This window comes from Bos grunniens, chromosome 7 (assembly GCF_055505025.1).
Source record: "Bos grunniens cultivar Pamir isolate PY7600 chromosome 7, Bosgru_T2T1.0, whole genome shotgun sequence".
In the NCBI taxonomy this organism is placed as follows: Eukaryota; Metazoa; Chordata; class Mammalia; order Artiodactyla; family Bovidae; genus Bos; species Bos grunniens.
The window spans coordinates 20159328-20173903 of record NC_141171.1 but is presented as its reverse complement, the minus strand read 5'-3'; the positions used below and the strand labels follow the sequence as shown (position 1 = coordinate 20173903).

Genomic DNA, 14576 nt, shown 5'->3' with positions numbered 1-14576 from the left:
AGGGCTCTGCGTGAGGACTGAGGGCCGGGGACCAGGGAAAAGCTGACAGGGTTTCAAGCTTAGGAACTGGGAGTGCTGCAACCTAGGGGCTGGGACAGGAGCCACACCGCCTGGTTTCCAACCCTGTCTCTGCTCACCGTGGGACCTTGAGCGATCAGTTTACTCACCTGTAGAATGGAACGCCTACCTTTTGGGAGGTGTGACAAACAAAAACTCATTTGCTACAGGGCCTCCCAGCATGGCCAGCTCTTCCCATTTTAAGCAATCCTAGAAATTTCTGAAAAAGTCTCCCAACTTTACAGTAATGGCTCCAAATTTAAATATTTTGTTTGTGCTCAGTCATGTCTGACTCTTTGCGACTCCACAGACTGTAGCCTGCCAGGCTCCTCTGTCCAGAGAACTTTCCAGGCAAGAATAATACTGGAGTGGGTTGCCATTTTCTATTCCAATTCAAATATAGCAAACAAAAAACCCCACTGCACAGGCCTAAGAGAGCAAGTGTGAGAATCCAGCATGGTCTGCAGGAGATTCCTGAGCAAGAGCAGGGTGCTGGGAGTTGAGTGTTGAGGAATGAAGAGGCATGAACTGACCCCAGGTGAAGCCTCCCCTAAGCCAGGGGCCCTGGCTGCTGCTGCTGCTGCTGCTGCTGCTGCTGTGTGCTCATCTGCTGCTCACAGGAAGGGTGTGCCACTGCAACACAGCACTCGGGACACAGTCCTTGTAACGAGGACCCAGCGGCTGCCATCTGCCCTGCCCTGCCTGGGAGTGGGGAGCTGAGGCAGGAAGCTGGGGGAATGCACCGGCATCTGTGGGCTCAGGAAGAGCAAGGCTGAAGCACGTCTGAGTGACACAGACTCAAAGTCCTAGCTGGCGTCCTCGTCTATGGGTCCCAGGTAAGTATCCTCTGACGGCTTTCTGGTCTGAATTCTGTTTCAGGGAGTCAGGCTTTTTTGGGTGACTAAACATCTAGATAAGATTTTTAAAACTTATTATTCTTATTGTATTTATTTGTAATTTTTGTCTGTGTCACACGGCATGTGGGGATCTTAATTCCTGGACCAGGGATCAAACTGGAGCCCCCTGCACTGGAAGTGCAGAGTCATAAGATTTTAGAATGGAGAGACCCATGGATGTCATTTTGTTCAGTGAGTCACTGAGCTGATGGGGACATGGAGGGGATACATCTGGGGAGGCTATGTTTCCCGACCCGGGGGTCTCCCCCATGGGACACACTCTGGTTGCTCCTCTAAGGCCAAACATGAAGGACATGTCGGATCTTGAGCACAGACCTCACTTCAGAAGGGCACACACCTGAGGGAGCTACAGGCAGGTGGTGAAATGTGCCAGGGACCGTCAGGAGGAGCAACAGGTCATTCTAGGTTTGCCATAACGACTATCTCCGCTGCAGACTGCTTTCTTTCACAGAATCATTCTCATTGAGAACACACACAGGATCAAAAACATGCAGAGTTTGGGGAAGAAAAAAATCAAGTGGAAAAAAGATTTTCCTGGAATCACAATGGTGAGAAACCTCACACAATGATTTCTTTTAAAATCAAGGACTTCCCACCTATTGTATAGCACACTGAACTTCTGCTCAATGTTATGTGCCAGCCTGGATGGAAGGGGAGCTGGGGGAGAAAGGATATACATGTATATGTATGGCTGAGTCCCTTCGCTATTCACTTTAAACCACCACAACGTCATTAATCAGCTATATTCCAGTACATAATGTTTTAGGTGTTAAAATAAATAAATAAATAAATAAAATCACGGGCTTCCCTGGCAGTGCCATGGTTAAGAGTCCACCTTCTAATGCAGGGGCTGCAGGTTTGATCTCTGGTCAGGGAGCTCAGATCCTGCAAACCTCACGCCCAAAAAATCAAAACATAAAACAGAAGTTAACAGTTAACTATTATAACAGTATTTGTTACAATATTGTAACAAATTCAATAAAGACTTTACAAAACAGTCCACATCAAAAAAAAAAAAAAAAATCATGGACTCTTCCCTCCAGGGCAGAGCTCTTCACTCACTCACTTATTAGCCCTGCTCCTAACACTTCCCCTGCCCACCCCGTGGCTTAAACTAAACCAGACGGAGGGGTTAAACCTGACTGCGGGACAGTCTGACATCTCAGACTAGATGATCACAAACTCTGCAGGGCTATGGGGAGAAAACCCTGGCTTTGGCATCCTGACCTCGATCAGCTCCCCAGGTGTGTCTGTGACTCCTACATGGCTGAGGAACATTCAGGGGTTAGGGTTAGGGTAAGGCTAATATGCTCACTCAAGACATTCATCAGGGAGGAGGTGTTCAGATGTTTTATTGGCATTGAGATCACATCTGTTACTTTGTGTGTACACGCATACATACACACCCAGAGAGATGACCTCGTTTGGCACTTTGGTTGACAAGGGTTTTATGTCAAACATATGACATACTGTACATTTATACCCGTAACAATTCTTATTTTTTTTCTAACGGATTTTTTTTTTTTTTTTACCATGAAAGCTATATGCATTCTCCATATGAAATGCCCATTTCAGATCCAGGGATGTCCAGAAAATGCCCTGGAAAGCTTTAGATCTGATGCACTAAATCCTTGGGCTCTTAGGAAGAGGATGGAGAATTTCATTCCTCTGCCCCCGTCTGCAACCTTCTTTGAATGTAGTCAGGAGACCCCAGCTCCCCGGTCAGGGCCAGCCTGAGCCTCCACACAGAGTCACATGATGGCTGGACATTCCCGAGGCAGGGGTTTGAGACCGCTGACGGGAGCTTCCTAAGCCTGAAGGGTGAGCCACGTTGTTTGGCAGTGAAACTCCAAGAATCCTCTTCTGTTCTTCTGAAAAGGAATGTAGTTCTCACGTGGAGGGTGGCTGCATGGTTAGCGCTGTGGGTCAGATGCTTAAGAACGCCGTCTTGTTGATACATGCTGGTTAAGCTAAACAGAAAGCGTTATGTACACACACACACCGTCCCCCCACCAAAGCAGTGCAGGTCAACCAGGATCAGTGTGGCTGCGCCTCTTTACTGTGATGAACCAAACCCTTAACAGGCTGCTCTGGGCACAGCGAGGGCTCATTCGTGGTCCAGCCCTCTCCTGCTGTTTCAAGGGGCAGAAGAACCTCCACAGCCATGTTGGTGCTGGTCTAGCACATGTGCCTCTTGCGTCAACACAGGGAGCAGCCACTAGACAGCCAATCTGAGTTCCTCATGAGCAAATACAACATATGTTGGACCATCAACCCCGGATCCAACCAAGGACATTCAAAATTTAAAAGAACCACTGGCTTTTTAAAACATTCATTCCAAGAGTCTGAGAAGTTATAGTTCATTCTGCTCCCCATCAAGGAGATAATCTCAGTCTATGGAACTGATTTTCCAAACTACAAAGTGCTGCAGAACCAAAGCAAGGGATTTCTCAAATCTTGTTTAGTCTCTGAGTCATGTCTGACTCTTCTGCAATCCCATGGACTGTACCCTGCCAGGCTCCTCTGTCCATGGGATTTCCTAGGCAAGAATACTGGAGTGGGTTGCCATTTCCTTCTCCAGGGGATGTTCCCAACCCAGGGATTGAACCTGCGCCTCCCGCACTGGCAGGCAGATTCTTTACCACTGAGCCACCATGGAAGCCTTCTCAATTCTTAATCAACACTTAATTGTAAAAGGCAAGTGAACAGTGATGTGCCATAAATGCAACTTACCTCTGGGGGGATAAAACTGCCCAAAGCAGCAAAATATCTACCAAAAAAAAAAGAAATCCCATTCCTCAAAATACTTACAAATGAAGTTTCTAATTTAAAAAGGTCTAGCAACCTTACAAAAATCCAAAGAAAGGACAGGCAGAGATCAGTTCCCGGCTGATGGCAGATGCCTCAGTACAAGGCACAGAACAAGAAACAACCAGTCAAACAGTGAGACCCTGGGTGGTACCAAAGCTTTTCCTACCAAGATTCTACCACACGCTCTGACCAAAGAGCACCCTTCAAATTTAAGGTGTCACAGACACGCAAAAAACAAAAGAAACAAGAAAAAATCTCTGTGCTTTGTCAAAGCTTCCTAATTCTGTTTTGAATTAGACAGTGTTCCTCACCTTAGATGAATAAGCTATCTGAAGAGCTCAGAGTCGTGATGAAAACAAAAACTGATGTTAATTTTTAATACACAGACACACACATAAACCCAGAACTTTCTTAAATAACTAAAACCAGTTGAAATGGAGGGCTCCTCCTTCTAGCTGAAATAGGTACTGTTCCTTTCAACTATTCACTGTAAACTATAATGTCTTCCTATTCTCCTGTCTTACTAAACATTAAGTTTAATTATCTTCCTGTACATTCTTGTATCCTCAAGAACATAAAGGAAGGTCACAGAATGGAAGCAGATGTCATCTGTCTCACAGTCTGAATTTGGTCCTGGTATTTAAAACTTGGGGGATTTCACACAGAACGGGGATTGTGGGTTCTCTGGGAAAGCAGGAATACTCCAGGCTCAGTCCCACGAGTCAATGACTGGCGGGGGTGGGGTGTGCAGGCCCTGCTGTGATCCTCCCCCGGTACACCCTCTGTCCTCTTGGATGACTCATACATGTACGTGTCCGCCCCTCACAACGCTGTCTGCAATCCCTGATCTGAAGTTTCAGACTTTCAATCTATTAATATAAAATAAAGAGTAAATACAAAGTCTACGAATATCTTTCTACCTGTCTGCCTTACTTTTTAGGGCTCTTCGGTTATTCATCCAGGTCAATGGTCTTGATCCTTACCTCCACAGCCACATAGAACAACACCAATTACACTCAATGTGAAAAAACAATTTTAAAGGATCACTTGAAAATGCTTTTAAATTTGATGTAGCTGTTTTGGTCATTCTAAATATATACACTGGTGCTGCTGCTAAGTCGCTTCAGTCGTGTCCGACTCTGTGCGACCCCATGGATGGCAGCCCACCAGGCTCCTCTGTCCATGGGATTCTCCAGGCAAGAACACTGGAGTGGGCTGCCATTTCCTCCTCCATATATACACTGGTAGATCCAGACAAAAGACAAAACAAAACTAAAAAACATTCAGAAACAGAATATGTTGAGAAAAAAAAAATCTATATTAGGAATTAACTTATACTCTGAGGTTGATGAGCTGACTTTTGGTTCTATAATGTAGAAAATGAAAATTCAAAATCCACACTTCAAAAACTTTCAATGTACCTCACGTACTTGTGATAGAAACACAGATAACACAGTTCTATCGTTTGAAAGGTTTTCCTTAAAATATCCTGAAATCAGGTTTTGTCTGCAGTTGAGAGCTGCCACTCAAAACTGCCTTCCAAAGGCCCCTCTCACTCAACCCCTAGCACATATCTCAGCCTGATTGAGATGGGCCTTTAAAAAAACGACAGGAGTCACACTCTAACAGGAGAACTCCTGTGCCCTGTGTTTCCAGGGTCCACTTCAGCTAATCCCATCAGGAGTGAAAGGAGGTACTGCTGAGGAGCAGTCAGGTCATGTTCCCACCAGCCCCACCCCAGTCCCCGGGGCAATGACATTAGATTCTCCCTGGCAGCTTGTGCTCCTGGGACCTAAGTTCAGGGGACAGACAGGCCTTGGAGGGGAAGATTTATTCTGGAACGGCCTGGAGACCAGAGTGGGGGCATGCTGGGGGGTGGGTACAGGCAACAGAGGCTGGCAAGGGTACAACTTGGATGCTGCGCCCGCCCTGACAGGGCAAGGCTCCCACCTGGGTGTGTTAATGGGTGGTCTTCCTGTGCGGCTCCCTATGGCTGGCATGGGCCCCAGTGCCTTTCCCAAGCTACCTGTTTTGACTGGGAGAGATTACAGAGATACGGCTTGGCTTACCATTACCATCCCCACCACCCTGGACTAGATGCTTCCTCAGCTTTCCTGCTCCAGAGAAGGTCATCGCTCAAGGTCGGAAGAACATGGCCCTAAACCACAATCTGACTAGGACCCAAACTTAAGGGGCAGGATCCAGGCAACACCTACAGAATGACGAAACCCAGTCTCCGCCAGCAGGCCCCACTGCTAAGCGGCTGTGTCAGGCTTGGTCTGCTACCACCAGCACCTCAAAGACTCAGGTAAGCCCCACCAAGGGGCAGAGGCATGGCAGCCCGTGTGCCTAGCCAGACCCCACTGCTTGTCACCCTGGGGATCCTACACCAGTTACTGTACCCCAAGCCTCATTCCCTTATCAGCAAAACAGGCATCAAAACAGGCATCAGAACACCTTGCTCACAGGATAACTGGGAGTACTGGACGAGATGTCAAGTGCCTGGGACTTATTCAACACAGAGCGTCGGTAACCAGCACTCCTCAGTGTTAGTACCACTAATGGAGTTTGATGGGGTTTCACTCAGGCTTCCAACTTTCTGACACTCTCCAGGTAAAGGAATCCAGCCATTAACATAAACGCCAAAAGTTTATCAAGCTCCTGATGGGAAATCAACTATTACACCAAAATCCAGCAGCCATCTTAGCTTTAACAAGAATGCAAAGGTAGAGGCCACCAACTACACTAGATGGGTGGTGTTTTGACAAAACTGCCTGGGTTCAAGCCCTGGTCGGGGAGGAGGATCCCACATGCCACAGCTAAAGATTCTGAGGGCTGCAGCTAAGACCTGGCGCAGCCAAACAAAGAAATACTTTTTTTTAAAAATCTGCAAGAAGAGGGAAATGTTCACAGTAGATCTGGCCTGCCTGTCATGTTCCACCAGTGTGAACATCCACCGGACAGCTCTGAGCTCTCGTTTTCATTACCAACATGACTTAACTCACACAGGGCCCTGTCGGATTTCTTGAGCAGCTCTCAGCCTCACAACTGAAACCTGCATTCAGTGCAAATTAAATACACTGTCAATTTTCCAAGTGGGATTAATCCTTCTGAAAACTTACAGCGCTAACTGTAAAAAAGCCTTAAGAGATCTGAAAGACCACATAAGGTGAAATAAATTAAAATCACCATTATTAACAAGGAATTACAAACTTTTCTTATAGTTCAAAAGTGAATGTGCATTTGATCCTTTTCTTTTTTTTTTTAAGTTTTTACTTTTTGGCTGCATCACGCAGCATGTGGGCTATTAGCTCCCCGACCAGGGATTGAATCTGCACCCCCTACACTGGAGGCACGTAGTATTAATCACTGGACTGCCAGAGAAGTCCCTGTGGTTACCAGTTTTAAAAGCCAAGAAAATCTACACAAAATTCCTCTAAGAAATAAACTGCTGTCTTTGCTTTGGTAGTTTATGAAATGGGCTTTGTCAATACTGCTATCCAAATGCTACCACAAAGCTGGTACTCACAAAATCTGTTATCTGATCAGTTTTTCTATGGCACATTACACAAGAAATATATACTTTAAAAGCAGCTGAAGGTTTCAAGCAAAAGTCGTTTCCCCCAAAAGGGAATGTCTGGTTAACTTAAAACTGTTCAGATAATGCAGATTATCTCATTTCAAGGTTTTCTGAGACTGAAATTTACTTTGCTATAATTCCTACGCTTCTGTTTTAGTTAAATCTACTTCTTAAGGAATAACACACCTTCTTGGGGACAATTTTAAAGACACAGACAAATCTGACATTCAGTTCATGACAGTTTCACATCCTTAGTTACATGCATGTTTACTGTATGACTTAAGTTATCAGAATCCAGACAATAGCTGCATCAAAATGTTTAAGTACCTTAATTCAAATAAATGACAAGACCATCTGAAGTCCTCAGATTACCTATTTTACCAGTGTCAATTCTCAAATTTCTCTTGGAAGATAATCTTAATAGAAAGCACAACACTCAAGTGATTTTCCACATCTGAGTGTAGAATGCACTGGAGAAAGAAAAAGAAAGGGAAACAGAAAAATAGAGAGAAAGAAAAGAAAGAAGCGGCAGCAAGCAGGCAGAAGGACACAGCATTTCCAAAAAAGGCCTTGGTCTCTGACAGCCTAGCCAAGTCCTGCTGCTGTAACTAAGCACTGGCCGTAAGAATACCGCCAAGGATGCTGGAAACAGGGAAAGAGGACATAAAAATGCAACACTCTTGTTTCAGGAAACAGCAGGCTAGACATCCTTTCCCTGACAGAAAATCTATGTCTAGTCAATGCTACACCTAGAGAACACTCTGGGTACAGGAAACAGGAAGAACTCTGCAAGCTGCACAAGCCTTGGATCCAAGCCCTGACCTCATTACTTCTGACCCCATGGGAGCGAACATGGCAGCATCACAACTGGGTAGACAGGTGGGCACTAACTTCCCACTAGCCTGACCTGTGTTCAACGTGCTGAAACAGAGCATGAAATAAACATGAGGCGCAGGCCCATCCTGCAAGCAGACACCAGTCTCTCAGTTACCTAAGGGGCAGTTCGAATCCAGTCTGTAAGCAACTGGCCCAGAAGGTTCTGCCAGGCTACCAGCTGGAAACTGACCCCAGGGTGACACATGAAAATGATGTAAGGAGGGGGACACTTTTCCCCAGGGACACCAGCTCTGTCTGCATCCCTGCTGGGGACCTGGTCTTGCATGCCCAGCTGAAAAACTGAGACCTAACAGAGGCTCCAAGGAGAAGCCGTGGAAAGGGGTGTGTGTGTGTACATCTGGAGTCCATACGCACTCCATGTGTCTCTACCCCTAGATATTTCCTTCCCCTGGCTGCTTCCTGTCCCTGCCCACCCCCACGCCCCCCACCCCCGCCACCTTCCACCAGCTCTTCTCTCAGCTCCTTTCTTTCCCTCCCAATGCTTGGGTCCCTGTCTGTTGCACTGCATTGCATTGTATTCACTAAGTCGTGTCTGACTCAGCTTCCCCAGGGACTGTAGCCCGCCAGGCAAGAAAACTGGGGTAGGTTGCCATTTCCTTCTCCAGGGGATTTTCCGGACCCAGAGATCGAACCTGTGTCTCCTGCATTGGCGGGCGGATTCGTTACCATAGGCAAGCCCTCCCAGTCTGTTAGTGTTAATCACTCAGTCGCGTCCAACTCTTTGCGATCCCATGGACTATGGCCGCCAGGCTCCTCTGTCCATGGGATCCTCCAGGCAAGAATTCCCTTCTCCGAGTCTGTTAAAACTCAAATACCCAATGGCCTCCTCCATTGACTTTCAGGATTCCAGGTCCCTCTACCCTTCCTTATGGTTCCCGTTCCCCGGAGCCCCAGGTGCCCGCTCTCCTATTGGATCTCAGGACTTCCCTCAGGTCTAGACTGCTACTCCCTTGAGTCTCGGCCCGCCCCTCCAGTCAGGCCTCTATCCTCCTCCCCCAGGCCTCTGTCTCTCCCTCCCGGGTCTCTGTGTTCTGTAGCACCCCCTGACCCCCGCCCCCGCTAGGGTCCATCCCTCCAAACTTAAAATCCCCCTACCCGGTCAGGAACCCCTCCGAGGCTGTCTGGCCTCCCAATCAGGGGTCAAGTTTCCACCTCCACTCCCCTGCTCCCCGCCAAGGTCTCTCTGCTCCACCCCCTGCCCCGCCAGGTGCCCTCACAGGTCTCGGTCTTCTCCCTACTCGCCCTGCCCCCGCCCTCCGTCCTTGGCCCTTGTCCCGCCCCTAACCCAGTCAGGTACCGTCCCACGCCGGTCTTCTCTCCCCCACCTCAGGTGCTGCATCCTCCTAGGGCAGCCCCTTCCGTGGTCAGACCTCGGTGCCCGCTGAGGTACAATTCCCCCTCGGGCACATCCCCGCGACAGGCCGAGAGCCCCCTCCCACGTCAGGAGCCCCTCCGGCTCTCCCCGACAGAAACAACTTGGGGCTGTGGCCTCCCCGGGGCCGGGGTTAGGGTCGAACGGCGCGGGCGGCGCGGGCGGCGCGGGGGCCGTTACCTGTACTGCGAGCCGACGCCTTGCGCAAAGCCATAATAGTTACTCGCCGCCATCTTGGCGTCTCCACTAAGCGCCCGCCGACCCGGAGGCGCGAAGGGGCGGGGCCGTCAGCGCATGACGTCATCTGGCCGGCGCCTGGGCCGCGTGCCTCTCGCGCCCCGCCACGCGCCTCAGGCCCCGCCCCCACCCGCGAAGCTCGTGCCTTCTCGCTTATTAGTCTGCTTCCGAGGGCGTATCTTTGCCTCGAACCCCTCCCCTCGCTGCAAGCCCCTCCCCCTACTCGGAGTCCCCACTTTCCCTCTGCTCAGGATCAGGGTCTTTGGCTCGACACTCTGCCGGTGGAGTCCCAGACCCGACCCTCTTTGATTTGGTTCAAGCTCCGCCCCTCGCCGCAAGCCCCGCCCCATATTGGACTTCCCTTTAACCTCTCAGCTTGGGGATTTCGAGGCTGCATTGGAGAAGGAAATAGCAACACACTCCAGTACTTTTGCCTGGAAAATCCCATGGATGGAGGAGCCTGGTAGGCTGCAGTCCATGGGGTCGCTAGGAGTCGGACACGACTGAGCGACTTCACTTTCACTATTCACTTTTATACATTGGAGAAGGAAATGGCAACCCACTCCAGTGTTCTTGCCTGGAGAATCCCAGGGACGGGGGAGCCTGGTGGGCTGCCGTCTATGGGGTCGCACAGAGAATCGGACACGACTGAAGCGACTTAGCAGCAGCAGCAGCAGTGGTTTTTCCTTTTTGAGCGGGGTTTCGTTGCCCCGCTGACCGTTTCTGGCTGGGTGAATATGGCCCTGCTGATACAACCAAGTCCTGCTGATCAGCACCCTGTGTGCCAGTCTTTCCTTAGAAGGCTCCAGTACCTAAAATTCAGTGGCTCTAAATTTGCGGTTCTCAACTGGAGTATTTTGCCCCCAGAGGACAGTGGACAGTGTCTGGGGACATCTGTGGCTGTCATGATTGGAGTGCTCCTGGCATCAAGTAGGTGGGGACCAGGGATGCTGCACAAGACCCAGCAGTGTGCAGGTAGGTGCCCCATAACAGAGAAGAACCTGTCTCCAATATCGGCAGTGCCAAGGTGGAGAAACCCTGTTCTAAGGGTAATTCATTTTGAAAGATATTTCTTTACCCACTTGCTACAGGCAGGGCCTTCTTGGGGGGTAACAGTGAGCTGCCCAACACCAGTCCTCAAGAACTTGGATTCAGGGAAGCAGTTCATAACCAAACTGTACTCTTTGGTTAAGAACAGATTTATTGAGATATACTTCACATACCATACAATTCACCCACCTAAGGTGTGCAATTCAATTTTTTTTTAGCATATCCATAAAGTTGTGGATGGCGGTTACAAACATTAATTCCAGAACATTTTCATCACTCCAAGAAGAAACCTTGTACCCCTTCACAGTTACTTGCCCACACCTCCCCCAGCCCCTGGCCACCACTAGTTTGCATTCTGTCTCTATGGATTTGCCAGTTCTGGACATTTCATATAAATGGAATGTTACTCTGCAGTAAGGAGGAATAAACTCCTGATACACACAACAACTTGGATAAAGCTCTAGAGAATTATGCTGAGCAGGAAAAGCTGATGTCAAGAGGTCACATATGATTCTATTTACATAAAATTCTTGAAAGATCAAAAATTATAGAAACGGAGAATGTATTTGTGATTTCCACCAGTTAAGGGCATGGGGGTGGGGGAACGGGGAGTGGGAGTAGCTATAAAAGGGCAACATGAGAGCTCCTAAGGTGATTGAAATGTTGTGTATCTTGACTGTATCATTAGCAATAGTGCTATTGTATTATAATTTTCCAAGATGTTATTAATACCATTGGGTAACATGGTGGAAAAGGGTACATGGGATCTTTCTGTGTTACTTTTTACAACTGTGTGTGAGTCTACAATTATTTAAATTTTTTTAATTAATTTTTTGGAACTTCCCTGGTGGTCCAGTGGCTAAGACTCCACACTCTCAATGCAGGAGGCCAGGATTCTATCCCTGGTCAGGGAGCTAGATCCCACATGCTGCAGCTAAGAGTCTTCAGTCTGCAGTGAAGGTCAAAGATTCCAAAGACACTAAACTGTCTTGCAACTAAGACATCAAAGATAAATATTTAATTTAAAAAAAATTTTAAGCCCCCCCCAAAAGTGTCCATTTATTGATCATGCTGGAGTGGTGTTCTTTTGCCCTCCTTTTAAGCAGGCACAGGGCTAGTCAACCCTTGGACAGAAACCATGGCAAGCCCAGGGTGCCAAGGAAAGCCATATGGGTGATTTAGTGGATGGCATTCTTCCATTTGTGTCTTAATGGCCATGTGTGGTCACTAAGGAACAATCCAGTGCGTCTGGCAAACGCAGCTCCCCCGCCATGCCCTGGCTGAAGGCCAGTGTGGTAATTACCCAGGACCTCATTCTGATTCCCTGAGGCTCTAACTAGCTAATCCATGCTGCATACCTTTTACAAAAGCAGGTCTGTTTTCTCTGGAATGCATAGTATCTTTTTTTCCTATTATTTGCTGTAAGTGTTAGTCACTCAGTTGTATCTGGTTCTTTGCACCCAATGGACTGTAACCCACCAGGCTCTTCTGCCCGTGGAATTCTCCAGGCAAGAATACTGGAGTGGGTTGCTACTCCTTTCTCCAGGGGAATCTTTCTTACTCAGGGATTTAACCCAGGTCTTCTGCATTGTAGGTGGATTCTTTACCATCTGAGCCACCAGGAAAGCCCCTATTTGCTGTGAGAAGTGTGTAAAATGCTTTACATGCACAACGTTATCTAGTCCACACAATAGCCCTCAGAAGTAGATACAGTTGATTCTCGTTATTGGCAGCAGTTCTGCTCTATAATGTTGCAGCAAACACTGAAATGGCAAATACTGATCCATTGCTCCCAGGGGAAATACAGACTTAGGTTCTTGCAAGCCTCAGATCACATTTTCATTAGTCGATCAATACCTAAATGTGTGTGTGTGTGTGTGTGTTTTGTTTTGTTTAAGGGCATCTTGTTTAATATATATTGTAGATTGCTTTACATTGAACTCACAGTCTGCAACACTATAATTCACACTTGAATGAAGCTTATCTAACATGCTTTTTTTCTCCATAAGGCACATCTTGATAGCTTACGGTGAACAATGTCGGATTCGTGATTTCCGAAGAAGATTTAGCTTTGGGACCAGGCTTGATCACTCAAGAGTTTTTGTGTAGCAGAGTTTTATTAAAGTTTAAAATGGACAGAGAAAGCTTCTGACATAGACATCAGAAGGGGGAAGGAGAGTGCCCTGTCGCTATTCTTTTCAAGGCCTTATATACTTTTACTAGACTCACTCCTACAGCATACATCTTAAATTAACAAGATTAGAACTAACAATAGAAAGGTCCTACCAGATTCTACTCCCACATAAGATAGCAAGATTAGTCAGAAGGTTCTTGTTAAGAAGGAGAAACAAGTCCTAGAGCAAGATACATTGCTGTTCTATAATCCTTAGTACAGAGTTTAAGATGAGTGTTGTGTAATCATTAGCTCTGGGTTTAAAGACAAGGCAATGTAGAAAAAAAAAGTTTTGTCCTTTTCTCCTCTTTGAGAACCACAGACCCTTTTCTCCATCTCCAGGGCCCTTGACCCCTTCCCAAAGCAAGAATATTGAAGTGGCAACCACTTCAGTATTCTTACCTTGAGAACCCCATGAACAGTATGAAAAGGCAAAAAGATATGACACTGAAAGATGAACTCCCCAGGTAGGTAGGTGGCCAATATGCTGCTGGAGAAGAGTGGAGAAGTAACTCCAGAAACAATAAAGAGACAGAGCCAAAGCAAAAACTATGCCCAGTTGTGGATGTGATTGGTGATGGAAGTAAAGTCCAATGCTCTAAAGAACAATATTGCATAGGAACCTGAAATGTTGGGTCCACAAATCAAGGTAAATTGGAAGTGGTCAATCAGGAGATGGCAAGAGTGAACATAGACATTTTAGGAATCTGTGAAATGAAATGGACTGGAATGGGTGAATTTAACTCAAATGACCATTATATCTACTACTGTGGGCAAGAAGAAATGGAGTAGCCCTCATAGTCAACAAAAGAGTCTGAAATGCAGTACTTGGGTGTAATCTCAAAAATGACAGAATGATCTCTCTTCATTTCCAGGGCAAACCTTTCAACATCACAGTAATCCAAGTCTATGCCCCAGCCACTAATGCTGAAGAAACTGAACATTTCTTTTAGGACCTACAAGACCTTCTAGAACGAACACCAAAAAAAGATGTCCTTTTTATCATAGGGGACTGGAATGCAAAAATAGGAAGTCAAGAGATACCTGGAGTAACAGGCAAGTTTGGCCTTGAAGTACAAAATGAAGCAGGGCAAAGGCTAACAGAGTTTTGCTAAGAGAACGCACTGATCATAGAAAACACCCTCTCCCAACAACACAAGAGTTGACTCTACACATGGACATCACCAGATCGTCAGTACTAAAATCAGATTGATCATATTCTTTGCCGTCAAAGATGGAGAAGCTCTATAGTCAGCAAAAACAAGACTAGGAGCTGACTGTGGCTCAGACCATGAACTCCTTATTGAAAAATTCCAGCTTAAATTGAAGAAAGTAGGGAAAACCACTAGACCATTCAGGTATGACCTAAATCAAATCCCTTACAATTATACAGTGGAAGTTACAAATAGACTCAAGGGATTAGATCTGATAGAGTGCCTGAAGAACTATGGACGGAGGTTCCTGACATTGTACAGGAGGCAG

At 47.0% G+C, this 14576-nt stretch overlaps 1 protein-coding gene across 11 annotated transcripts in view; it reads right to left on the bottom strand.

Moving 5' to 3' along the window:
* ZFR2 (zinc finger RNA binding protein 2) overlaps window positions 1–9890 on the bottom strand; it is a 45696-nt gene extending 35806 nt beyond the window's left edge. For all 11 annotated transcript variants that reach the window (XR_015166847.1, XR_015166848.1, XR_015166849.1 and 8 more), the window contains exon 1: window positions 9815–9890. Coding sequence is in view for 8 of the 11 variants with exons in the window: in XM_086410154.1 (XP_086266280.1) it covers window positions 9815–9867 (53 nt within the window). In the remaining 3 variants the exon portion in view is untranslated. The remainder of the gene's footprint in view (window positions 1–9814) is intronic.
* Window positions 9891–14576: the final 4686 nt, after the last annotated feature.